The sequence below is a fragment of the Acanthopagrus latus genome, chromosome 20, assembly GCF_904848185.1.
Source record: "Acanthopagrus latus isolate v.2019 chromosome 20, fAcaLat1.1, whole genome shotgun sequence".
NCBI lineage: Eukaryota > Metazoa > Chordata > Actinopteri > Spariformes > Sparidae > Acanthopagrus > Acanthopagrus latus.
The window spans coordinates 17,270,597-17,297,856 of NC_051058.1; the positions used below are offsets into that span (position 1 = coordinate 17,270,597).

The 27,260-nt window shown below is 42.2% G+C and overlaps 1 protein-coding gene across 3 annotated transcripts; it reads left to right on the forward strand.

The window, feature by feature from the left end:
• The first annotated feature begins 1,573 nt into the window (after nucleotides 1-1,573).
• On the forward strand, nucleotides 1,574-26,326 carry ppm1bb (protein phosphatase, Mg2+/Mn2+ dependent, 1Bb). Of its 3 annotated transcripts, none has more exons than XM_037081326.1 (6): nucleotides 1,574-1,979; nucleotides 13,780-14,622; nucleotides 18,119-18,236; nucleotides 18,798-18,909; nucleotides 19,971-20,028; nucleotides 21,873-24,877. In XM_037081326.1, the coding sequence occupies exons 2-6, from the start codon at nucleotides 13,792-13,794 to the stop codon at nucleotides 22,191-22,193; spliced, it is 1,440 nt and encodes a 479-aa protein (XP_036937221.1). In that variant the 5' UTR covers nucleotides 1,574-1,979; nucleotides 13,780-13,791; the 3' UTR covers nucleotides 22,194-24,877. The 3 variants fall into 3 exon arrangements, with proteins under 3 accessions (XP_036937221.1, XP_036937222.1, XP_036937223.1); XM_037081327.1 differs by lacking the exon at nucleotides 21,873-24,877 and adding an exon at nucleotides 20,282-21,843 and having other exon boundaries at nucleotides 1,577-1,979; XM_037081328.1 differs by lacking the exon at nucleotides 21,873-24,877 and adding an exon at nucleotides 25,619-26,326 and having other exon boundaries at nucleotides 1,579-1,979.
• The last annotated feature ends 934 nt before the right edge of the window (nucleotides 26,327-27,260 follow it).

Genomic DNA, 27,260 nt, shown 5'->3' on the forward strand with positions numbered 1-27,260 from the left:
CCATCGAAGCCACAATAATGCCCCAACTATAGCTAGGTTACTATGCAAAAGTATTGCACATTTTAACAGAAAATATTTCTTTTTCAATTCCAGGACCAGTGGCACCAACAAATCTCCTCCACTTCCCAACATTTTTCTGATATTACAGGGGGGTTTGGACCTTTCTGATTTGTTTGGAACACACAGAGGTGCCCTGGTGACCCAGACATTTTATGCCACGACTGTAAACTCTCGCTCTTCAATGCCTTCAACAACATCCTGACCAAAGAAATCATTGACTAGATTATTTGAAAATGTGGGATACAGTCATTTGTAACAGCCTCCTGAATGAGACTCATATCTCCCAGTGTGAGACCAGACAGAGCTCATGTTAAACACACACTAATCATGTTATGCGAGGAACCACAGACTGGCTGCAAACCCTTGACCCATTTTGCGATTTTCCTTGACTCCTCCACTGTACCAGGTCGAGTGTGTTGCATTTATGAATGGCTCTGGTTTCAAATTGAACTTTGCACAGTCTCTTGCAGGTACTAGATTAACCTGCTCGGCTAAACTCCAAATGAATCCCCTCATCATTCCTTTCTCTGTCCAGTATGTATAGTTTTCAATGCCAAAATACTGGGCTACCTGTTGACACTTCTTTTGTGCAGATGTGTGTTGCAGCTAGATTAAGTTTGAACTGATTCCTTCCTCTACTGGCTTGAACTCCACCATCTAACTAGAGTCGGTGCTCAAATTGGAGTTCATTTTCAAAAAGGTTAGTACAGAAGAGTGTGGGAGTGAATTACCATCCTTACCAGCGTTATGTTTTTTGACATTGTGCAGAAAAATATGTGCCGCACAGTCATGCAGTGGTTAGCGTTTCACTCTGTAGCATAGCTGTGTGTTGAAAACCAGATAAGGAGTAAATTATAGTTTTGGCTGTTGACTGCTCAGGTCCTTCACCCAGAAACAAAGGTGCATTTGTTTGTTCTTGTGAGATGCATTTCTTTTCAGGAACAGGTGTTCTCTTATGAAATAAACAACAGTTTAAAGATACATTTACCAAAAAGTTAAGTAAGTTGAAGTTAAGTTTATTCAAGTGAACACGCTAAAATATCCCAGAATCCCTAACTAATTCTGAGTACTGTATTTTCATTATACCTCCATGGTTATTCCACTGGAACCCATTCAATGTTGTGCTTGATATAGATGCGCTTGGTATCAACTCCAGGACACTCGCTCCGCTGTGTGGTTACTTCCAAACATATATAAGATGAGGATAATAAGATATTTCAACCATGCCATCTTCATTTTGTTTATATTTGGAGTCATAGCCATCCGGTTGCGGTTAAATGTCTCCCCCCGCAAGGTTTAACTTTTATGTTTTACGACCGACTCCGCCTATCCAGGCGTGCTACGGCGTACGCCAAAAGCAGTTACGAGTACACTCTACAGAGCCAATGCGTCACAGAACTTCGGTAACGGACCAATGAGAATGCAGTGTTGGACAGGGGCAGAGCTGATTGACAGAAAACGCAGCCAATTAAACGGCGTTTCGCCTGGCGGCTGTGACCAATCAGCGAGCATATGCCAAAAATAACACCTCCTCTTGTTCAGCACCCAAAGTCGAAGGATAGCTCTGGCCTTTCAATTGAAGAAAGTGCTAGATTTGTCAGTGTTGTATAATATATCCAATTCCGAGTGTCCATATGTGTTTTGGAGCGATCGGAATTGTCTTAATTTAATGTGAGAGACAGAACTGGCGTCAAACATGCGTAAAAATCAACGCTATCCAAGCAGGGAACCACCGAGAAAGGAATTATCGCCGCTCTTCTGAGGCCAATCTCGATTATTTTTGTCAAATAAGGAAACATAACATAGCTAGCTAGCGAACGTTAGCTCCGTAGATAGCTAGGTTGCCGACATATCTTCACACAAAAGCAGAATCCAGCAGATAATCAACATTGGATCTACATTCGCAGCAGCAGGAAAACGTAAGTAGCATGCTAGTATGTGCGCTAACGTCATTAGCTTGAGTTTGACAAGCTGGGGAAATGCGTTGGCTCCACCGACAGCTAACTGTTAAGTAAACGTTAGCAAGCCAGCTAACGTTAGCGCATATCAACACACTAGCAAGCTAGGCCTTTCCGTAGAGGGACCAGTGTTAAGAGGAATGGAGTTCAGCATGTGGTCAGTGGATTGGTATTTAACACAGAAACGCATTTCCAAAAACAGCCAGTCGGTCCAGGCAACATAAATTGTGCTGTGCAATAACGTCAGCGTACAAACGGACCGTTGCCAGAATAAAACCTGATCCATCATCTGAAGTTTCAAACTTGGCTACCGCCAACGACGGCGAGCCAATTCTGAATGAAGCAAATTCAAAGTAACACCAGTGTTAACTGTGAAACGACACGTTGGTCTCCAGTGCTTAGTCTGGTCCCAGGCGAGCTAATCCTGTATGGTGTGGGCTATACTAGCTGTAACTAGCTAATGACAGCTTAGCGGACTCTGTCACAAGGGTGTCAATGGTTAGCTGTGTGATGTTAGCTTGGCACTGTAATGGCATTTCTAACGATACAACATTGCATTTACATAAGCTCACAGCCACAAACCGCCCTGGTCCTGTTATTGACAGTAAATGGCTTCAGTGTGTGTGGATATTAACGACCCAGAATTAGCCGTCAACATGTGTCAAACGAAAATGCTTGCAGTACCAGTTGAGTAGAGACTGTATGTTCTGTTGTGCATGCAGTGACCTTAGAGGGTAATTACAACCACCAGCCCTCGTTGTCACATCCAGTATCTTTGTTTAAGCCCGGGAAATCAGTCAGCACACATGAAATATAATCTAAGAAGATAACGCTTAAAGTTAAGCTGGTGAGGCGTTTATAAGCAGTCATGTTTCACTGCGGCAGCAGCACTGCTCCTCCCAACACTTCCCCGACTCTCTACAGCTCATTATTCACCTCAGAAGTGTCACATTTACTGATAGAATTAGCTCTGTATCATTACTTTTTTGGGATAATGCGCAGTAGGTGTTGTGGAGCTGAAGGACAAAAAATAACTGAAGTGAGCTATAATAACAACATGTTTAAACACAAGCAAAAATATTAGATAATTAGCTCCTAATGTTGTAGTTTAAACTGTTTATTAAATTATGTTGGTTGTTAACTGGAGTAGATGACAGCTGTACAAGTCTTAAGTTCGTGCTTCATGCCTCAATTGATGTCACAGCAGTGTCAACTGTTATGTAGCAGTATGTTCATTTCTTTATTTTATCGTCAATATATTGCTTTCAATAAGAGAGAGAAGAAGGTCTGTAGGCACAGAGTCTTGGAGGGTTTGCCTTGACCAGAAACATGTGCTTCACTTTAGATATATAGCTGCACAGGCCATTAGCACATGTGATCGGCCATAACTTGATAAATAATGATAATTCATTGATAAAAGTTCTCCTTGAATTTGTGCTCTATGAGTCGTTTCTCTCATATTTTGAAAGCGATCAGCCCCGAGACGCTGAATCCTGCAGCTAACTTTCTGAACATTGTGTCCTGATCTTTTCATTCATTCTTTTTAGACTTTTTTTGCAATGTTTCTGATGTGGTCGGTTAAGTACATCACTCGGATCACAAAATCAAACCTATCAATCACCTCAAGTAATTTTTTTTCCTTTTTTGCCTATATTGCAGTAGGCATTTCTTCAAGTTGTCATTCAGTGATGACAGAGGTCAGAATGTCCTGGTTGAAATTTTCCATCCGCTGACTTCCAAGTGTTCAAGGTGCTCAACGCCAAAAGTTAACAAAAAATGCTGGGTGACTGTAACAAAGTGATGTCTCTTTGGCAAGTGTAAACACAATTGAACCCTCAGCAGTGCGTCTTCCATGCGAATGTACGTATGTATGTATAAAATAGAGAAGGACAAATGGTTATGTATTTTATTTTACAGTATTTTTACACCAGGAAACATATATTAATCTTAAACTCATTAAGCTAATGCAAATACTGTCCCCGTCCCCAGAGGTGCTGCCACTGTTGTGACGTCAGACAACAGCTCCCTCCTGAAGTCGGGGTAGATAATTTAGCGTCAAGTTTACAAGTAAGATTTCTGACTTTGAGTGGCGTTCATTTGTACCTTCTTCTCACAGGTGGTTGGAAATATTTGAGTTCCTGGTTGTCTGAAACACAGAAATATTCCTAGTTTGACTCACTCCAAATAAGAGTCTCTCCCCTCAGCTGTCAAAATGACGAGCTCTACTGCAACTTTCCTCATCCTTCAATTTCTGATACATCTCCTGATTCTGTCACAGAGAAAATGTTAAATGTTTGATTTTATGTTGAACTTCAGGCTCTTGAATTCCCATGTGAAGAGGGCAAAGGGTGTGAACAGGCCATCTTTGCTATCTCTTTTTATTACCCTTACAGTATGTGAGTTTTATGTGTTCTCAGGTGATTGCGCCAGTCTAAATTGCCCTCCTATATTGCAGAGATTTGTCATCTAATCCCCGTCTTATGATAACATTTCATCATCAATTTTGTATTGTGCAGAGTTGAAATGTAGCCCTGCAGCCGCCCTGCTCACCTTCTCCAGTATATCAGATTGCGATAAGGTGCACAGGTGACCAGCATATGACATCACTAGGTGTTGGGCTTGTGCCCAGCCAGCCAGATACGGGAGGAGTTCAATAGCTGATAATCTTATCTGAATCAGCAGTCACTGTGTAAAGGCTGAGGAGCAGATGAAACACAGTGTCAGTGGGAGATTGAGACAGTCAACAAGCTTATTTTAGAGATTGCTTTAAAAAAAGAAAAAAACTATAGGAGCGCACACTGATCTTCTGTAATGGGAAAGAATTCAAAATCAACTGAGTTTGACAGCACTTTTCTCATCAGCTTTCTCAGATTATCCACTCGGACCTGATTGATGTTTTTGATGTGGATTTAATTGACAAAAAAATCCTTAAATATAACATATGTGGCATAGTGCTAATATTTGCAATGGTATCAAGTGTTCTCTTCCTCTTCCTCTTCCCTCTGTACTAGGGTCATGTTTTTATACTCATTTGAAAAAATGTTGTTTGCGTTTTCATAAACACATTGAAAATACAGGGTCAGTTAGTCAGTTGATCAGCTTTGATGCTCCGTTAATTACCTCCAGCAAACAGGTTTGTCAGCAGGATTACAACAAAAACTACAGAATGGATTTTCTCGAAACTTGGATGCAGCATGAGTCTCAGCCCAGAATAAAACCCATTAATTTTTGGTGCAGATCCAGGTAAAGAGATGCATCCAGGCATTTTTCCGCACTTCCGTCTTCAACCTTGCAGGATCGGGCATGTTTGTTTATTTTCATAGTTACTGATGAAAGAAATCCATCATATTTAGGTGACTGGTATCTATAGGTAGACTTTTTTCAAGACATTATTATGTTGGCCAAACACTTAGTGTCAATCAATCGTGAATGAAATTTATCCCTAGCTGCACATCTAATAGTTGTTGGTGCTGTCACGATACTGTAATTTCTGTCCTTAGATAAAATACCTGTTTAAAAAATTATTGATTTTTGATACCTTGGGGCAGAATTGATTCAACAGTTAGGGCGTAGAAATGTTTGATATTTATTAAAAGGTAAACATAATATACACTTTTGGCTTGTGTTTTAAGCACAACAGCATCTAAATTAATTCACTTCTGACCAAAGCCAGACGAGTGGGAGGAGTGTTGATACTGCCAAAAATAAGCACGGAAACTGTACGGATCTATACGAGTAGATATTTCAAAGATTATTCAATTTTGTTTTTAAAGAAAGTCAGTTAAGTGACATCAGATCGATAGAGAAGCCAAAATCTTCACTCACACTTTCAACGCTTTTAATAATTTGTGATGATTTACAGGCTTGGCTCTGCGAATTGATAGTATCTCAGTTACCCGGACAATCTTTGTTTTAGTTTGTCAGTCACTTGTGAAGGAAGGTGATGCTGGTTTTAAGAGGATTATAGAAAAATGCTGCCTGTAGGTCTGTAGTTGAGTCTTGTTGCTTCTTGAAAGGAGGACTCTGAACCTCTGAATTAGTCAGTCAGTTGATTCATCAAGCGACGGACAACAACTCTGAAAATCGATCCAATTCCTACTGATAAAACAAAACAAAAAAATGTTCCAGCTTCTCATTCATGTGCTTTTGCTGGTTGTCTGTGTTTTCTGTATTTTTTGTAAAAGGAATATCTTTGTTTCAAAGTTTTGTTTGTTTCGGACAGATTTGGTTGGGCAAAACAAGACATTTGAAGTGGTCAGTTGGACCTTTTTGAGTCACATTTTACTACAAATGCACAAAATTGGTTATTGGATAGAATAGATGTTGTCTTTTCATTGACTATAATTTCACAGTTACCAATAAATAGCTGATGATATTACATATCATCAATATATCATTCATTCCCGCATTTTAACACAATTGAATAGCCAAAATGAATTAATAAGTCCCAAAAAATGACAGATTCATCATAATGAGAGTTTCATCACATTGTAACCAGTGGTTGGACTGTTGGTTGTTGGCTCTGTTGTAGAGAATCTGCTGCCATCTAACAGTCATGAAGTGAAAGGTTTATTATTGATGATCAAAGGAAAATAATGCATGAGACTTAGTGCTGCCAGAGTGATTTCCATTGACTGGTATGATGCAGGAGTTGTATGTCTGACCTTGGAAGCACTCTGCAGCAGGGTAGTGCACAAAGGGTAGATGAAGAAATGGAGGGTCAATAAAGTGTGTTGAAGTGCTGCATGTTGGAGCTGTGCACCTTTGTTTCTGTGTGTGATAAAAGAAATGTTAAAACAGTGGCTATGCAAGGTCACAGTTTGGTTGTAAAGAGGGTTTAAATGATTTCAGCGGTTGAGATTAAAAGAAAGTTTTAAATATTTCAGGTGTGTGAATGGACGTAATTGGAACGTGTGGCTTCAAAGTCCCATTTCATGTCTGAGATCATAACATTTCGGACGAGGTTGTCCCATTCCAGTGGCTTTGTCAAATGTGGCTGTGAAATGTGACCCGGTGTGCTCCTCACTCGCTATCCTTCAATCCACTCGGGGTTGGTTGATTTAAGGGTGATGTCTTGTGGTCCTCCTCACCTCGTAAAAATGTGGAAATACCTCATGTGAATGTTGTATTTATCAGTTGGTCATCAGTCATTTGTCACATGGACTGGACCCACGAAATAAACATCAGCAAAGTTTGAATGCCACAATCTCATGGATATTTAAATTAACGTAGAATTGTTCGTTAGTTTTCTATCATGTTGTGGTGAAATGTTTACAAGTCATACTATTGAGTATCTTTGATCTTGTTAATGGAAAATTTATTTGTTGTAAATTTGGTCCATTTGGTAGGTAAATCTCTGGCGACTATTACTGAGGCATAATTGATAGATCGATCAATAACTTTATTAATCCCAAAGAGGAAATTTGGTTTGTACTAATACAGTCATGTAATACAAAACTATGCAGACAGTCTCTCCCGTGTTTGTTGTGATTTTAGTGTTCGACAGCCACACATCTTGAGCATGCATGTTTTGACAATTATAAGTTTAGCAAGTCTACAGAAATTGAGATCACGATTTGTCCACATAATGACATTTTAGTGGTTAAAGTAGCAATAATGCACAGCAAAGTGTTCAGACAGAGGAAAGTTTAATTACCTAAGAAACCAAGGGGAGGCTGAGTTTAATTAAGCCAAGACAAATTATTGTTGCAGTCAAGATTTTTTAAACACTGTCTGCCTGACCTAGCTAATGTATTATTAGCAGGAAGCAGCAGGCTGGCCAGGCTGCCTGGTTGTTTGCAAGAATACACGTTAACTAAATTATCATCTGCAGGAAGTCCTGCTGTAATTTTCTCAAGTCTCTGCTTTAATGTCACAATATACAGGAAATTTAAGATTAAAGGATAAGGCCGCCCAAAAATGACAATGTAGTCATTCTTTACCCAAGTGAAGTTCAGCAGCCTACAAAATGTTTCTGGAGCTTTACAGTAAAACAGTATACAAAAGTCTCCCTCCTAAACACCTGAGGTAGATAAGATATTGATTTGGGTAAAAGACAGAATAGCTCCATACAGTTTATCATGCAAAATTCAAGCCTGTTAAAGCCCCAAGATCCCAAATTCTCGGCTTGCGGTTGAGCTTGTGCACCCACTTCAGAGGGGATGTCATTTTAGCCTAGCAGCTGCTGTGAAGTTTTTGGTTTAAGAACGGGTGTAAATGAATGAAATGTAATGTCTTTTCACTTCAGTTTTGGATCTTAGAGTTTACAGAGACTTGGTTTATGTTGGACAAGCTGTATGGAGCCATTTTAAGTTTTAGGGGGTTGTTTTTAAACATTTTCAGTCCCTATTTACTCCAGTTATTTAGGAGAATGTTACCAGAATTGTTTTGTGGACTGAAAAACTTTGTGAACTTTCTTTAAACATGGTTGAGATAATGGCAGGTTTTTCTTTTTTGGGTTAAATTAGCCTTTAAAGAACTGGGTTCACTAAGCTTGGTGTAACATCTAGTAACATGAGGAAAAATAGATGGACAAGCTAACATGTGGTAATGTAGCTAACTCTTAATCATGGTTGAAAAAGGGTGTTGTCATTAAGCAGTCAGATGCTGCCTGTAAACCACTGTCCATGACTTTGCTGAAGATGTCAGCTTAGTATTGTTGGCCACTTTAGTGCTCATTGGATCAGTTGTTTTCCCAGCCCTGGCAACAGTTGCTCATGAAAGCAACACCAAGCCAATTTTTAATACTCTGCAAAATCTGATAATTGGATGTTATATTAACAGTCTTGAACTTCCTAGTCTCACTTCATCAGAGCTAGCTCCACGGCGCTTTGCCAGCACCTGACAAAGGTTTGGTTGCACCCCCAAAAAAAGCTCTGGCTTGTTTGTATTTCTTTTAACCAATCACAATCGTCTTGGGTGCACGTAGGGAGGTGAACCTTGGGGAAAAAATGGCTGGTTTTCCTGCAGAAGAAAGGGTAACAACTTCTACCTTGTTTACGTTTGGACCATTTTCCATTTTCAGCATGTAGTTTGCTAGCTTGTAGGTTGTTGTTGTTGACATTAACACCCAGATAGTAGAAGGGGAGGAGATGCGGTCTGAAATAGTTGGCCAATGGCAGGCTTATACCACCAATCTACATCCGGAGAGTCGGACTAGGAAATGCCTTTAGACTTGAGTTAAAAAACAAAAACAAACATTTGTTGCTGATGTTGTAGCCTTCAAACTTTAATCAAGTCAATAGCATAAATAAATAACATCCCAAAACTATTGTGTCCTCAATTATCACATCGTTTGGAGAGTCGGGCTTGAACCTAAAGGGTGTATTGGTGTGTACACAGGGATAGTGCTGGAAGCTGTGTTAACATCGCTTCCAGGATAGCATTAACTGTTTTTGTGCGAGTGTGCTTGCTCACAGAGCAGCGCTCAGGCTCTCTGCAGCATTATGTAATCCCCAACCTTCCACTTCCCTCTTCGTAGCCAGTGGTTTTTGGCAGACATGTGCGTCTTAGCATGAGGGGGTGTTGGTTTCGACCTGCGGTTACAGCACGGGTGACAGCAGTTTTGAGGGGGTTAAGTGGTTGAGAGCTCCTGTGATGTCTCAATGGAGATATTTTCTGGGGTTGCCTCTGTGTGTGTGTGTGTGTGTGTGTGTGTGTGTGTGTGTGTGTGTGTGTGTGTGTGTGTGTGTGTCTGGTGGGTGAGAGAGAGAGAGAGAGAGAAAGTGTGTTTTTGCCAGATGTCTGTTGTACCATTGTGAGCCAGAGAAATCTCATAGTATCTGCATGTGTTCTTGCAGTCTGCATGTCTCCTTTCAGGGTCTGGCTGCTGTGACTGCTTTAATAGATGTATGATGCAACTCCCCTTTCCTCTCTCTACCAGGCAGCTGAGTGTGTGTGTGTGTGTGTGTGTGTGTGTGTGTGTGTGTGTGTGTCTTTTACAGAGAGTGAGAGAAAGACATAGAGAGGGGGATGTCGCTGAATGAAGCTCAGCCTGGATGTTTGCCCTGCAGGGTGGGTGGTTGCTAGGCAATGGCAGTGTGTTTGTTTTATTTTTAGAGAGAATCACTGCTGCTGAACATAACAGATTTCTCTTTCTCTCACACACTCGTACGCAAATGTGAGCTTTCTTACCATACTTGACCACACGGGCTACTGAGTGGCAGTAGCTGGTGGCGAGAGCTCGATCGAGGGAATTCTGTTGATACAGTCATGCAGCGGTAAAGCAATAGAAATGTGAATGGCGTGGCCCACTGCCCCACCCTGGACATGAAATCTAAACCGGCCCGGTGTATTTATAGAGCTTCTTTTTCTCGCACATAGACTGTGACTCTGCACACATGCGCAGAGCAGACGCAAACACATTCACATACACACACACACACACACGCTCCTCTGAAACCAGCTGTAGTCACTCCTTGCATGTACCAGCCTTTTTTGGGAGCTCATGTGGGAGGTAATGCAGAGCGAGAAATCAATGTGTTAACAAAAAGAGAGAGAGACGCGCTCGAGGCGCTTTCGATTTTTATCGATTTCCAGATCTCATGAGTCCTACACCATCCATGCAATACATACTGTAAGTAGCCTCATACTGCAGGAGTTGCTGACATTCAGGTCAGAATTGATTGGTGTGATGGGAAAGTATAGTGCAGGTCAGAAATGCCAGAGATATGGCGTAAGGCGGTTGAGCATTTGAAGACCGTGGCCGGTGTGAGGGCCACGACGTGCAGCTAGTGTCTTGATGTACACTTGCTACTAAATTCATAAACATAAATACCTGCCATAATGACTAAAATGATATAATTTCTTGACACAGAAACATCACTCCTTCAATCAGGTAGAGTTGTCATATCAAATTCCTTTACCAGCTACAGCTCCAGTTAAGCTTTTTAGGGCAAATACCGATCCCAGATACGGATTGCGTATTCTAGTCCTGTCGGGTGCCCTTCTGCTCTACTATGAATGTACAATTTTGCCACTGCTCCTGAATATGTGCAGTGAATGAATTCCCACACTGCCCATAGACTTTACATTGCGATGATGTCACAGCTTTTTAAATGGCTTAAATGGGTATGCTGCCAATAGTTCAACAGATGACTATTTTATAATGGCAGTCTATGGGGAAAATTATTTTTGGCCAGCAGGTGGTTTAATGGCTGCAGTACCACAATTGGCCACTGGGCAAAATTGGAAGCCGGGGGGCTGCTGCGTGCAGGTCTTTAAAAGAAGAGTCATTGACAAGCAGACCAGTGCCATGTGAACATACCAACACAGTGCTGCAGTCACCTAGATGGTCCCACTGATTGGATGTGTTACTTCATGTAGCTCTTCCTTGGGTGATGTAAAGAGTGCAGTGAAAGTTAGTGGATAATTGAAGATCAGGAGCTTGTGCCAAACAAATCATTAATCAAGTCTGGCGAAGATGGCACTCTGGATCTTGGTTTCCTTTAAATAGATTGTGATTGCATTTACAGCTAATTTCCGGTGCAGTTTGCGTATATTTGCCTCACTCTGCAACAAAATCCTATGTATCTTTCGGTCTTCTGAAAGGTTTCTCCCCTTCTTTATCCTTCTTTTATCATTCACAGAGCAGCGTGAATTATAAGGCAATGAAATGGCACTCCCTGGCCACCTCCATTAGCTCTGTTAGCTTGTAGCGTGCTAGCTCAGATGCCAAGTGTCTGTAATGGACTCAATTAGCAGTCAGTTTGACTTTAGATAGCACATCATCTGGCAAAGCACTGGGTCGGCCAAAGCTGTGATAACTGTGGGGAGCAGTACAATGCCTCCTCATAAGTGCTTTGGCATCTCATACAAGCCTTCAAACTCAAGGATCTGTTACTCAAACTGGAGTTCCTGCATTGTGGTTTATTGTCTCACCAGTAACCGAACCAACAAAGCTCTTTAAATTAGTTCTAACACAGACTGTTTTCCCTGCGAATGCCCAATAACAAAACAAAGACACTGTTTGACTGAATCCTCATTCATCTCCAGCCTTTGATTGTGGTTCACGCTCAGTCAGAATGGATGTTTAATGGGAGTTTAGGAGACCAAAACCAACCCTCAAAGGCAGAGTCCATCCCCATTCAGCTCCTGCGAACATTTCAGGCCCTGCTGACTCACGAATGTCACTCTCTGTGTTCTGCCAACAAGTTAACTAATGGTATTAGTTACCTTGTGTTGAGAGTGAAAGAGACTCTGTGTGCTCACAGACGCTTTACAGCTGCAGTGTAATCCCCGACTCAGTGCCTCCTTCCTCTGCTATCTTTGTCTTGTTGTCAGAATCTCTGGCTCTCACCGTCCATCGAGTAATTAAAAGCACTCTGTAATCACAGTATGAAGCAGCCTACTGAACTACTGACACCAAAAACTGGTGATTTACGCAGGGATTCATAGTACCGGGGGTATTACTGTAGACAATGTGATATTATGTCATCTTTTGTAGGCCAGTCGGGTTCACTTGAGTCTCACTTGTGATGTTTTGTATTGAATTGAAAGAAGACCTGTGAGTCAAGATTGGCAACAACCGCTTGCACCTAAAATAAGTCAGTTGTCTCAGTTGTTTATTACTTTGATTTATATTGATGGTGAACACATAGTAAATCGAACGCAGTTGGTTTGGATTTTCTTGATGCAAATACTATTAATGCTGCTTAAAGCCACTGAAATTCATTGATAAATTTATTGATAGTACTCTCCACAATTTAAAGACAGGACATGACAAAATGTTGTAAGATTCAACAGTTTTTTTGCAGCGACTGCTCCAAATGTCTGACTTCTGCTATCCACTGAGGGGGCTGTGGCTGCCTGACTGACGTCTATGGGATTATTCAGGAACAGAAATTAGTTAAGCTTATAACCAATGCTAACTGAGTCGCGAGTTAATATCTGCAGAGCTATTTATGTAGTGGTAACGAGTGTTACCTCGGCTTGATGAGGCTGAGTCGCAATTTTAGTTGGGCCCATTAGGTGCACTTGCATCCTGTATGAAACAACAGCATAAGTAGGCCTAGATTAAATGGGAGAGTGCATTTATAGGAGGGGTGCAACATCTCTCTCCTTCTGTTTTTCTGCAGAGCATGTGTACTGTCAGAAGATGGGAGGTGTAGAGTGAGGGCAGATTGTCAGCTAGTTAAAATGGATTGCCAAATATACTGAGGCTATGGTTAATTGACCTGGTCGGCCCTCCTGGGTAAAGACTTTGTTGGGGAAACACTGCAGTCAAACGCGCTACACAGTTTTTAAGATACCGGACGGGTATCTTAAAAACTGTGTAGTGTGTTTGACAGGTAGTGCTTCGGTAAGGATAACTAACCACATTTTAAAGAACTTTCCTGTAGTCTTTTCTGATTATAGCATGAGGGAGATTTGCAAGTTTAAAGCATACTGATATGGTAGTTTTGCTTGGAAGACACAACAATTTTGATGTGGTCCCCTTAGATTTGTTTTTTGAAATAACTGTGACAAAAATACAACCGAACATGGACAGTCGGAAAATCAACTCATCAGTGCTCTTTGGTGGACAAATTCTGTAGCGTTCATACTGTCTTAAGTTACAGCACAAACCTGCATTAGGCTGATATTGTCAGATTATTGTTCTAACTCAAACTGTAACTCCGGAAGAGTTTATTTATGGAACAGTAGTGCATTAGGATAAAAGGGGCTGTCTTAGTGATGAATTGATTATCTTCTTGTCCTTGCTACTGATGGAGTTATGATTCGATTTCTGTTTCTTTCTTCCCCTCCATTGATTAATCCGCAGCTGTAGGCAGCAATGGGTGCATTCCTGGACAAGCCGAAGACGGAGAAGCATAGCGCCCACGGTGAGGGTAATGGACTGCGCTATGGCCTGAGCTCCATGCAGGGCTGGCGGGTGGAGATGGAGGATGCCCACACAGCTGTGGTGGGCCTCCCCCATGGACTCGCCGACTGGTCCTTCTTTGCTGTCTACGATGGCCACGCAGGCTCCCGGGTGGCCAACTACTGCTCCGGCCACTTGCTGGAACACATCTTGTCAGGAGGGGCCGACTTCAGTTCAGGACCCAGCTCCGTGGAGGGCGTGAAAGATGGCATCCGCTCGGGCTTCCTGAACATTGACGAGTACATGCGCAGCTTCTCTGACCTGCGGCAGGGCCTGGACCGCAGTGGATCAACAGCCGTGTGCGTGTTGCTCAGCCCGACCCACCTCTACTTCATTAACTGCGGCGACTCTCGGGCCGTGCTGAGTCGAGACACCAAGGTGGGCTTCTCCACCCAGGACCACAAGCCCTGCAACCCCCGTGAAAAGGAGCGCATCCAGAACGCTGGCGGCTCGGTCATGATCCAGAGGGTAAATGGCTCCCTGGCTGTGTCCCGGGCCCTGGGGGACTACGACTACAAATGTGTGGATGGTAAGGGCCCCACGGAGCAGCTGGTGAGCCCTGAGCCCGAGGTGTGTGTGTTGGAGCGAGCGACTGAAGGAGACGAGTTTGTGGTGCTGGCGTGCGACGGAATCTGGGACGTCATGTCCAACGAGGAGCTGTGTGAGTTTGTCCGCTCACGACTCCTGGTGTGTGACGACTTGGAGAAGGTCTGTAACTCAGTGGTGGACACCTGCCTGCATAAGGTAAGCTTGACATATCACACATGATGTACATTAGAGGTGAATGTGTCCACATAGTTACCTGCGTTTCAGTTTTTATTTAATTTAACTGCTAGTAGTCCGAGCCATTCATTATGATATATTTTAATCACTATTGAAATCACAGTATGGCCAAATTTCTAAATTACACCCTGGCCTGCAAATCTTATTTTCCAGTTGGTAAAGCCCCTAACTAATGTCACATTATTATGTTTTTATTATTTTTTAAGCAAAAATTATTCCCCTTAATTGTGAATGTTTACCATATCATCCTGGTTATGGCAACACAAATACTTAAAGCTGTCTTTATGAGTCTTTGCTTTAATTAATTTTTTGATAGATTGGGGGTAACGAATGAATGAATGAACTCTAAGAGTTTAGAAATGTAACGGGTACTTGAGAATATTGTATTTTTAGTTTAAGAATGTCAAAGTGACGTCTTCAGGCTGCCTCATCAAACAGTCCAAAACCCAAAGGCTCTTTATTATCGTAAAAAAAAGATAAATAAAAGCACCAAATCCTTGAATTTAAGAAGCTGGAAGTAGCAAATGTTTGATGTTTAGAAAAAATTGATAAACTGCTAAAAGTGACAGCATCTGGAGACAGACACACACAAGAGTCTGACAGATACTGGATTTCTATTTATACCTATGTCAAGGAGTAAGAAATTCCAATATTGATATATAGGCTGATTCTCATACACACATTTTTGCACTGATCCCTTGAAATAGAATAGGGTAATGAAACCAACCAACTTTATTGTCCAATGTGACATCCGTGCTCAGAAACCGTAAACTTCCCTGGAGATGTAATACCTCAAGTATCATTTTTTTTTTTCCCCTGCATTGTGTCTTGGAAAAGAAAAAAAAAAAAGAACGGTTTTGATATCTGAGCATATCAGACAACATATCTGTGATTAGCCAATATCAGCTGATAGTATCGGCCACTCTACTACAGCACACACACACACACACACACACACCTTCGAGCATGAAACGAGAGCGAGGCTGCCAAGATGAGCCCCGCGGGACTCTGAGACCAGACACACAGAAAGCTCCAAGTAAACACTCTACAGATATTGAGCAGCATCACTGAATATCTTTTCCTGTAAAATGTCTGGTGTAATCAGTTACAATTAGGGTCACGAGTTTATTGACTGGTGGGAGAATTTCCTCCACGTGGCATCCCGAGGCTGGTACTCCAAGAACCGGCGAGTGTACAGCGGCCTAGTTATTTTTACTTACTGGATGGGTTATCTCAAATAACAGCCACACACCGTCATAAATCTCCTCTGCTGCTGCTGCTGCTGCTGTCTTTTGTGATGCATGCAACGCTGTACGTTCGCAGAAAGTTACCCTGACCACATTGACTTTTACAGGGTAATGACAAGGTGACTATCCACTGGTTTAAAGCCAGAGCCCTATCTTGTCCCTTACTGTGTGTCCTATAAAGGCTAGTTGAAATCCTGCCCAGTATCCAGATAGAGGTCGTGTTTTAGAGGTGAAACGATGAGTCAATCAACAGAAAACGAGTCTGCAAATATTTCGATTATCTACTTTTTCTCAGCAATAGTGCCAGATGTCTGCTGATTCGAGCTTGTCAGTGAGGATTTGCTGCTTTTCTTTCTTAAATGACAACAAATTTGAGACTGTTGGTCTTAAAAAAAAAGGGCTTTTGAAGAAGTCACCTTGTTCTATAGAAAACGTTTAGATGTTTAACTATTTTCTGACGTTTAATAGATTAAACAATTAATCTGGTAGTCCAGGAAATAATGAGATGATTAATCAACAATGAAAATAAGGGTACATTGAAATCAATAAAAGACATTTTAAAAAAGACAAAACACTTCAAAGATTCTCCTCCAGCTCAGGCTGTTTTTCCAACATTTTTCAGTATTGGAGAAAATCTGTTAGTTTGCCTGCTGTTGTGTCCAAATAACAATGTAAATCATCCTTGCTTTTATATTCTGAGTGTTTACTGTAACAATGCCCTATACACACAAAGAAAATGTCATGTTCACACTTAGGGCTACTCACCAAAACTCAGTTATTTTCTATCCTTGATTTCCTACACAGAAGTTGAATACATGTCCTTCCTTGTAAGACATTTTTAAAGCTTTATATTCATTGTGTTTTATTTACATTTATTTATTCCTTTTGAGACCTGTGTTGTTTACATCCATGTCTTTTGTCCACCGGAGAGTTGTAATGAGTTCCTAGTTCCTCTGTACTTTCTGTAATCCTCTGCACTGGAAAGTTTTGGGTATAAACAGTAGCATGCTGAAATTCACCCTTCAATGCTTGTAATGTGCATGTGTGTTTTTTGGCAGCTTTTGTAAAGCTGTGTTAAAAACACTGACTGCTGGCCGGCTGCCTTAGATTATTCCTGCCTGGGCTGAAGTTGGCCCGCCATACAGTTCTGTTTGGCTCGAAAGATGTTTCTCGTGTAATTCCATTTTAAAAAATACATTTTTAAAAATTCTAAATAATATTTGTTATTTTAATGTGAGGTAAAAAGGAATCAAGTTAAAACCTTTATTTAAACCCTTGAGATTGCTGTCATTTAAAATGATGTGTTGTTGAAATGCTTTTTCAATATGTAGGATCCCTTATTTATTGTTTTAAATGATAGTATGGCTGGCAAGTGACATCTTTAGACATGAAGCCAGGCAATTAATGACACAAACACGTTTTCTTTTATCCACCAATTCTTAGTTCTGAACCTCCCCAGGAAAAAAGGTTTGTTCCCCACTGCTTTAGATTTGTACTGAAAGGTATGAATTTATTTGAACAAGAATGAGCAACATTATGACAACATAACCTTGAAAAATATCTTCAGGTAGCCGTGGTAAAAATTAATGCAAAGATATTAAAAGATGAATAAAACAAGGCTTTAAAATGACAGCAAGATGTTACTTTTTGAGGCTAGCAGCAGAGAACAGCAGAAAGACTGTATTAAACATTATATATGACGCTTTTTTGAATACATTTGTTTCTTCACTTTACATTAAGCCTTTTAAAAATAGTGTGCGTGTGTGTCAACTCGCAGTCGGAGAGAGGAGAGAGTGACAAAGCACAGCTGGTGCTGGTGTAACGATACAGCCTGTCACTATTACTTCTGGGACGGGGAGTCAGAGAGGGAGGAAGGAAGTCAAAGAGCGTCACTTAATGTAACCTGAATAAAACGTCAAACTTTTACCTCGACTGTGAACATTTTTGAGTGGCGTCAGGCAGATTTTCTTCGGCTATGGTGGTTGTTAAACAATGAAGACAACGACTTCTATGATCCCACGCTACTTATGTCTTTTTGTTACGACATCAGTGTTGATTGAGAAAGTGCATTTGACCAAAACCTCAACAGCGTCACGTTGATGGTTTAAACCGTTTCTTGAGTCACAACTACAAAATCGACCATGTGTGTTGCATAGATTTAATTTCTCTCTCTGTGTCTGTTCCGTCTCTGCCTGTCCTGGATCCTGCAGGGGAGCAGGGACAACATGAGCGTGGTGTTGGTGTGTTTCCCCGGAGCTCCCAAGATCTCAGAGGAGGCCGTGAAGAAAGAGGAGGAGTTGGATAAATATCTGGAGACGCGTGTTGAGGGTCAGCACACGCAACACATCTACGCATACAGACATAACAAACACGGTTGCAGTAATCTAAGATTAAAGTCAGCAGTGTTTAAAAAAAAAAAAAAAGCATATATATGATATATATTTGACCATTGTTGGTTGTGTCTCGATGAACAATATGTCACGGGCGGATGTGCTGTGTTTGACACTTACCACAAAATTTGAACTGTTCAGTGGGAGATAAATGCCTACGCTGTTCTTTGGGCCCAGCCGTCTTTCTGTTGCTTCGTTCTAAAATGTTTTTTAAAAAGGTTAAGTGAAACAAGCGGCCCCATACTGTGCTCCGTTTCTGTGGACATAACCAGGACAAAATAAACATTCTTTAGGTAGAACAAATATTTGAAATCAGTCTGCCGCACACAGTGGTGCTGCAAATAGAAAGCGGATCAGATTTTTTTTCCACTACTATGGATTTCTCATAGAAAAGTAGCAGTTTAATGCTTAAATCTTGGCGTGTAGTGTACCATAACTTGGCCTCCGTGTACGACATGACGTCTCACAAACCCGTCGTCCTCTTTGCGTTTGTTTGTAGAGCTGCTGGGAAACTGTGGGGAGGCTGGAGTCCCTGATCTTGTGTCTGTCCTGAGGAGCATTGCCACAGAGAACATCCCCAACCTTCCACCTGGAGGAGGCCTGGCCAGCAAGTAAATACACAGCCTGGAACAGCATTGAACTGCATGTTTACACACACAGAAAATATGTTAAAATATTATTGGACTTCACCATTCACCCACATAACTTTTATGAGTGTCTAATTTCCATCCTAACGTACACAGAAGTCATAATCTACATTTGTTCAACCACAAGTTTGTTCCTTAAATTCGCAAGTCGACAGTAATAAAATCCTTTTCTTAGAATAATAACCGAGTGGCATAAAAGGATGAGGTCAGTTGGGAAAATTCAGTCATTATCTCTTCACCCTATTGTTGATGGAAAGTAAGGTGAAGTTTCAGAGTCAATGAAACATTTCTGAAGCTTCAAAACAAAACAGTGTTGCAGTGTTCTCCTAAATAAATGAAGTAGAAGGGGACTTGTTTTTAAGCCTAATTTAAAAAACAAAATATGGCTCCAGACAGCTTATCTGGTGTAATCAAAGTCTCTGGAAGCTACAAGATCATTTATTGATTTAAAAATGTTATTTACACCCTCGACTCGCAGTTGAGCTTGTGCACCCACTTCAGACAGGGTGTGTGCTAGCACTTCTAGCTCAGCAGCTACTGTGATGATATTTCACATTAAAAAGGGTAAATAACGTCTTTTCAAACCAGTGTAGGATCTGATGAAGCCAATCAATGTTGGTTTCCATCTACCTCAGTTGTTTTAGGGAATCGTTTATCACTTTTTTCGTGGACTTCAGAACTTCAGCTTGACTTTCCATTATCATGTGACCCTGTGATCAAATACTACTTTGATCATTGATTAAGCCTCCTAACAATCAGCTGATTTAACTGATAGTTAGTTATCATACCTCATAGAAAAGTGCAGAGAACACTCCTCGGAAACACCTAAATGTTCACATTCATCAGGAGATTCTGCAGTCTCTTTATGCACAAACAGCGGATACCCAAGTATCGACTCGGTTGCTTACCTAGCTCCATTAAAATGATAATCAATATACATTTGCGAGCACTGTACAGACTGTATTAAGTAGGGAGTTGCTCTCTTCTCTAAGCAGCGGGCCGTGTGCTGTTTTGTCTGTTTACAGACGGAGCGTGATCGAGGCGGTGTACAACAAGCTGAACCCTCACAGAGAAGAGGAAGGGGTGAGTCAATCTCTCTCTAAAACCCCTCTCACCTGTCCAACCTTACACCCCCCCCCTCACCTCCTCCCCCTCCAACATGACCTCGTAAACACACACCAGCCCAGACAAGGACACTCTTTTGTGTAGGTGTGTATGTATGTGTGAGAATGAGAGTGAAAGAGGGTTGAGGACAGGATGGCAAGCTCAGTGAAATTCTGTTGACTGCATCTCATATTGTGCGGTCAGTTTCATTTTGTACGTCTCATTGAAACAGGATATGCAGCAAGACCCCAATAACCTTCTTTATGGATGTCGTTAAATCCAGCGAAACCTACAGATGACTCAACTGACCTTGATTAACTCTTTGATGGCACAGAAACATCTTAGTTTATGTGAAATATTCCACCTGAAATCTGTTCAATAAAATATCTATAACGTTTTTTTTTTTTTTTACAGTACAGTACAATGTACAATAAATTGCATTTGTAAAGATTCCCACCCTCCTCCCATCGTGTTTTCAGACATGTATAAAAAATATTGGACTCCCAAAACAACATCATGTCCTTCTCCTGTGTTTAAAAAAACTCAATGTATGGTATGAACTCAAACTCTGCACTTCCCATTCTGCATGGTCAAGGCCAAACATGCATGAAAAGTGAAAAATAAGAAAAACATGTTTTAAAAAGTTGAACATATTGATCACAATGCTGGTAACAGTGTATAGTTGAAGTGCACAGAGTAAGTAAGTTGTGTGTTCAAGTAACTTTGACGGTCGCCTCCACAGCGACTCTACCATCTTTTTTTTCCATTCTTCAGTCTCGTGTTTCTCGGTAAGGTGAAAAAAAACTCAATCAACAGGATAATTAAACACTCTCAATTTTTGTTTTATTGTGAAAAGGACTCATGGAAAGAAAAACAGCAGATGACCTAAAAGTTAATGTGGTCTATTCTGTCCCGTCCTTCATCCAAGTTTAGTGTAAATCCATTCAGTGTTTTTTTTCGTGTAATCCTGCCGTCAAACAAACCAACAAATAAAGGGACATTGGTAAAAACAGAACCTCCTTGGTGGAGGTCAGACTATAAATTAATTCAGTTCTTCCGTTAATGCTGCTCTCATGGTCATTGTATGTTTGTTTTTTTTTTAATTGAAACATACTGATAAATATTGCTTTGTGTATTAAAAAAAAAAACACAAGTAACTAACGAAAAATCCATATCGCTGTGATTGTGAGACTAAGTTTTTTAATATGTGTAATAAAGCACATAGATTCATTTGACATTAAAATGATACACCTGAGAGTCAATACAGCTATAGATAATACACATCCATGCCAGAGCAATCAAAATACAGCTGTGCAAACTCAAATCACACTCCCGCTTAATTATCAGTTTTATATACATATCCAGCATCTTAAAGAGATACAGTAGCTGTTAAAGCCACAGGAACTTCACTTCGGGTGTTATTCTAATGAAGAGATCAGCCTGGAAGGGTGGATGTGATGGTGGAGGTCTGTACATGAGGGGCACGTGAGTGTATTTGTCATATTAATAAATCGGATGAGTCTTGACTTGCAGGCTCTTTTCTCTGGGCTGTGTGGGTGCTGACCAACCCCCTCTCCCCCCTCCCTTCCACCCTCTCTGTTACACCACACAGCGAATATCACAAAGGGTTGTTGGTCACAGGGTCAGAGGTAGTGTTTGCATGGGCCTGTTGGACTGGTGCACGGATGTCTCTGACATCGCCACGCTAGAGTGTGGTAGATATTTGTGTGACAATGATGTGAGTACCGTGTAGATGTATGTGTTTGTGTGTGTTTGACCATGGAGCGTGCCTGCAGAGTCTGACCCCTGGCGTGTCACCTCAGGCCTATGCGGGGGGAGAGGAGGAGAGTGAGGAGGGAGGTGGCAGCACGGCGGCTCATCTGCTGGAGGCTCTGCGGCAGTTCCGCCTGCACCACCGGGGGCAGTACCGCACGGTGCTGGAGGAGTCCCTGGCCACGTATCACCTGCGGGGGGAGAGCGCTGCCGAGGGAGCAGGGGAGGGCAGGAGGACCTACGATGACGATGACGACGGCCAGGAGCGGCCCGCCTCCCCTCCCTCTCCCCCTTCGCCCCCGCCCTCACCTGCCACTGCAGAGCCGGAGGCCTGCCATGATGCCCCCGAGTGCGATACCTCCACTGACTGAGCACCCCGCCCGCATTAACCAACCATCCCATCTATACGACCCCCCCAGAGCGCTAGTCAGATGTGCTATGACCTCTCCTCCTCTTTCCTTCATCACAGAACTCGAATGGACACATCGGCCACTCCCTATCATCAGTAGCCTCCCATTGCTATTCATGAATATTTTAATAACGCAATGGAGTTAAAAATGGCCCCTCTGTCGATTTAAGTTCTGTCTCCCAACCACGTATATACCTCCCACCTAATAAGGACTCTTTCTCTCTTGTGTGTGTTTGTCCTCTGACCATCCTGGCTTGGATCCCCAAACTTGCCAGCCACTTTTACAACTCACAGACTGATGTTTACAATAGAACATAATCAATAACAACTTGCTCTTAAATGCAAAAGTGGCTGGTGAAGCAGAAATGAACCTTGCACTCCATGGCCTATATTTACCAGTATTGGCTTCTGGCTGATTTCCCACTTGAACCCCTCCTCCCTCCCCTCTCCCCCCCCAGCTTCACCCCCACTCCTGCTTACAGTGGACGAACTCACCAACAAAAGGAGAGGGGACCTCTCTGAACTGCAACTGTGTTCAACACACCGTCTCCAGGCTATCTACAGACTCAGAACACACTCTTTTGTGTATATGTTCCTGTGTGTATGTGTTGTCTGCATGAGTGTGAGTGAGCAAGAGACCCAACCATCACTACTAACCGTTGTGTTTATGGTGGCGGGTGAGTGTTAGCCCATTTATCGGCATGTTCGGAGATGCTAGGATGTTCGAAGCATTGTGGGTACAGAAAAACGGGGCAGTTTAACACCGAGGAACACTTGTGTGTGAGAGGGTTGGTGGATGTGTACTTGTAATCTGAGCTTCATTTCATTAAAATCGTTCCATATCGATTATTAGCACAAAGGGGTTAAAGCTGCGTCCTGGATGGAATGTAAATGAGCAAAGCAGCCATAACATTAACTTTTGTTTGAATGAACAGTAAAAGACTGTAACCACGCTAGAACTAGTGCACTTAAGAAAACAAAGTATAGGATGGAAGAAAAATGGCGAGAAACCTTCCAAAAGATAAAACGGCGGCACCAGACAAAAGGTCATGAAGAGCCTAAAATCAGAGGGTTTATCCCTTTGTGTAGTGTGTTTGTTCTCCTTAGAAGTAGTTTGTTGCTCTGCAGTGCACCACAAGGTGTGACGTGGCTCAACTTTTGTCTGTCAGCTCAAATCACAGCTACTGTTGACATAGAGAGACCTGGGTGGTGCCATAGAAAAGCTCAGGGAGGTGGCTCTGCACTGCACTGTAACGGAGGTGTGGAGACTAACCAGACGTACGTTTGCCAAAATAACCAGTTCGTCTTCATCCTTCCAGCCTTTGTCTCGTCAAACCAAAAGATGCTGTTTGAGTTAAAGCCCTAATCTCACCTTTGTGTTGCATGTTGAGATTTGTTTTTTTGGGCGGGGAAAGAGCTCGTCTGTCTCTTGTGGACACTGCAGGAACAACGTCATTTTTCAACCGTAGCTCTCGTCAACCAACCTAGGTTAAGTGTCACAAATGTGAGATTAATGCTTTTATCATAAATGTTTTCAAACTGTCTGTGTTAGAGAAAAGGGAAGTGGTTGGTTTAGTGCAGCTTTTCACAGGAAGTATGTGAGATGGATGACAGTTGAGCTTGGTGAAGCTGTGCGACGCTGAATGTGATAAAACTTAGATGAATTCCTCAACAACAACATGGCCTCTCTTCTGGCTAACATGTGTAAACATGCCTACACTTGGCATGTTAGCACACATGGTCACTGCAAGTTCATTGAACATTTTAGTATGTGGCCTGTTTTCATGCTAACATTCCTCATGTTAGCCTGCTAATATAGAGAAGTGTTTTATGTTAACATGCCAACAATTAGCATGTTAATAACCGTTTTAGTATATGGCTTGTTGGCATGCTAACATTCAGTATGTTATATAAGCTTTTATAAGCTTGCTAATATGATGATATTATGTTAACATGCCAACAATTAGCATGCTAACAACTGTTGAAAATTGCCATGCTAACACTTAACATGTAACATTTTAGTATATGGCTTGTTGGTATGCTTGGGTTGGAAGTGTTTATCACTTTAGCCTGACGATGTGGCAGTGTTTGTAATGCTAACATGCTAATGTGCTGTCTTAGATGGAGAATTGTGCCCGCAGATGTTTCTTCCAAATACTCATCCATCATGTAGTTGTGAGGATATTGAACTTGGAGGTGTTCAGTGTGGTTTTAACTGCGGCAGGATGTGTTTCTGCTCGACAACAGCACACTTAGAGTTCATTTCATACCTCGGAGGTTATGACGGATCAACAAAAAACCACTCTGAAACTCTTTAGTTTATTATGAACGTCTGATTCGAACAGTCTGAACCGACAGTGTTTGTTTTTCTTCTTCCTCTTTGAAAGCAGGCACAGGGAGGTTATTGTAAGCCTACAGTATATAATGCCCAGTACCCAGCAACTCTGGTAATGCATGCACTGCACTTATCATGTCAATATAAGGCACTTAACTATCAGGGGGGAGGTTATGCTAAACACTGTGCGTATGTACGTGCGTTTGTGTACGTGTGAGTTGTATTTGTATGTGATTACGTTGGGCCGAATCAGTCCCACACGGTCAAAAATGACAAATGAACAAATAAAAATGATTTGAGGTATAATGCTACGATTTGTGTGAAGTGTATCTCTCACTGTCCTGTCTCTTTTTTTGTCCTGTACTGAAACAGAAATAAGTTATATATTTAAAATATGTCGTGAGAAGTCCCCTGACGTAGCCCAAAGGTAAATTTGTCGAATCTTGATCCGGAGCCGTTCCCTGTATTTAATGTGTCTATGTGTTTCTGTGCAGGCCGTGAAGTTTTTTTGGGGGGAAACGGCTCAAGCAGGAAATAAAATCCTCACCTCTCTTTAACTTTTTGTTCCTAGCCCTGACGCGTAATTTCATCTCAGCTGCTCAAAGATATATTTTGAATCTGTCGTCTCCTTTAAAAGAACAGCAGCTCTTGCGTTTTGAGAGCTGAAAAACAAACGCCCGCTGCGTCGCACGAGCGGCGAGAGAGAAAGGGGAGCTGCATAGACTGTAGGGACTCCATTCTCTACGTTTCTGCCCCCCACCCCCCTGTTTTTCAGTCTGACAGTTGGCCTCGTGATTCTCCGCAAGGTGAGTCATCAGAGGTCTGGGTTCTGGTTGTGTTAAGGCTGGGCAGGGGGGAATCTCACTTCTTGTCTCTCCATTCAACTTGAGTAGATCATAGACGGCAGCGAGGGTTCAAATGTGAAAGAACTGACGTTATTAAAAGGCATCAGGAGCAGTATCTTAACTTCTGTGATGCGGGCACAGACGACAAAAGAAAAAGCTAACCCACCTCTCTCCATCTCTTTTTTTTTTCCCCTTTTACTCACCCAGAGTGCCGGTGAGCTGGAAGACCCCTGGTAGCCGTGGCAACGATCCCTCCGCCCCCCGTCTCCTCCTGGTGATCGGTGCGTCCGCCCCAGAGGAGGAGTGTCTCTCCATTGCGCCATGTCTTTCTCCACTAAAAAAAAAAAAAAAAACAAAAAAAAACAGAGGACATGTGGTGTGTGTTGGAGTGCGTGAGTGTGCGTATGTTGGTTGTGCGTGTGTGTGTGTGCGTGCGTGCGTGTTTGCAGCAGTGGGACAAAGACGAAGACGACAACTACACACACACGCGTACTGCTTTAAAAACCTGGAGGAAAAAAAAACGAAAATCACTTTTCAGAAATGTCAAGATTTTATGAACTGAAGCATTGTGATGGTAGAGATGATTTTTACCATTGAGGTGTTTTTTTTTTTTCTTTTCTTTTCTTGAATGTTGACATTGAACACCTGACTTCACAATGACATGAGGACCTAGTGTGTGTGTGCGTGTGTGTGTGAGAGAGAGAGTTTGTGTGTGTGTGTGAGAGTTTGTGTGTGAGAGTGTTTCCAAGGAGGGCCAAGAGAAGACAGACGGTGGATAAAGACTTTGTATGTAATTCTTCTTCTCCTGGACTTTTTTTTTTTGTGCTCCTGGGTCTGATAATTGCCTAACACCTTTGCTTCTCCCCTCTTAAAACACACACACACACACACACGACACACACAATCTCTAACACACACAGACACACACACACACGCACGACACACCAAATCCATAAGCACCCCCCCCCTTCCACCCAACACTTCCACCTGTGCACGTATGTGATGTGCCACCTTTGCAGGGCACTGCATGAGGACTTTGGTTCAACATGTACAGCTACATGGTTTTTCTAGTCGACCCGGATTGGTTGAGACTGACTGAACCCGAAGGACCTCTGTATGCTGATTGGCTCCTGCCGTGTGAGAAGTGGAAATGATTTGGATTTTTTTTTTTTTTCCTTTTTTTTTTGTTTGTTTGTTGATATTATTAGGATGATGACGATGATAATCATGATGGGGAAATGGGAGGTTATTTGTTCACTGAAGAGCCGAGTGCAAGTTGGGACTCATGGAGGCAGGGTGGTGGGTTCGGTTAGGGGCGGGGGGTGGCGGCCTCGGGAGTGGGTGGGTGGGGGGGTGGGGGGGTTGTTGTATCACTGGTTGGACTTCCTGTAGGAGGAGGAGGGTTATGGCAGGAGGGCGGTGGGCCAAACAGGTTCCCCCCACCTCCCTCCCCACCATCATGGTTGGAAGTACTCATGACGGCGGACTGTCCCGACAGTGGAAAGAGTTTTTTTTTTGTTTTTTTTTTTTAAAATGTTGTCCATGAGGTTACTAGCTGCTCGCTATGTAGAGTGAGTGAACTCCCTGTTTTAACCCTGTTCCTGGTTCTCAGACTGCATTGGTAATGTTTGTATTGCTGTTGTTTGATTGCACTCACATTTGATTACAGAAAGCGTCTATATATGAAATAAAATACCTGCCAAGGATCCGGTGGTGGCTGCGTATTTTAATCAAGAGACATCGTGTCGTTTTTGTGCTCGTTTGTGTGCGTCTGTCTGACCTCATGTAGGCTGTAGACGCCGGCGTGATCTGTAGATGTTTAGACCACGGCCTGCATCATGAAGCCAGA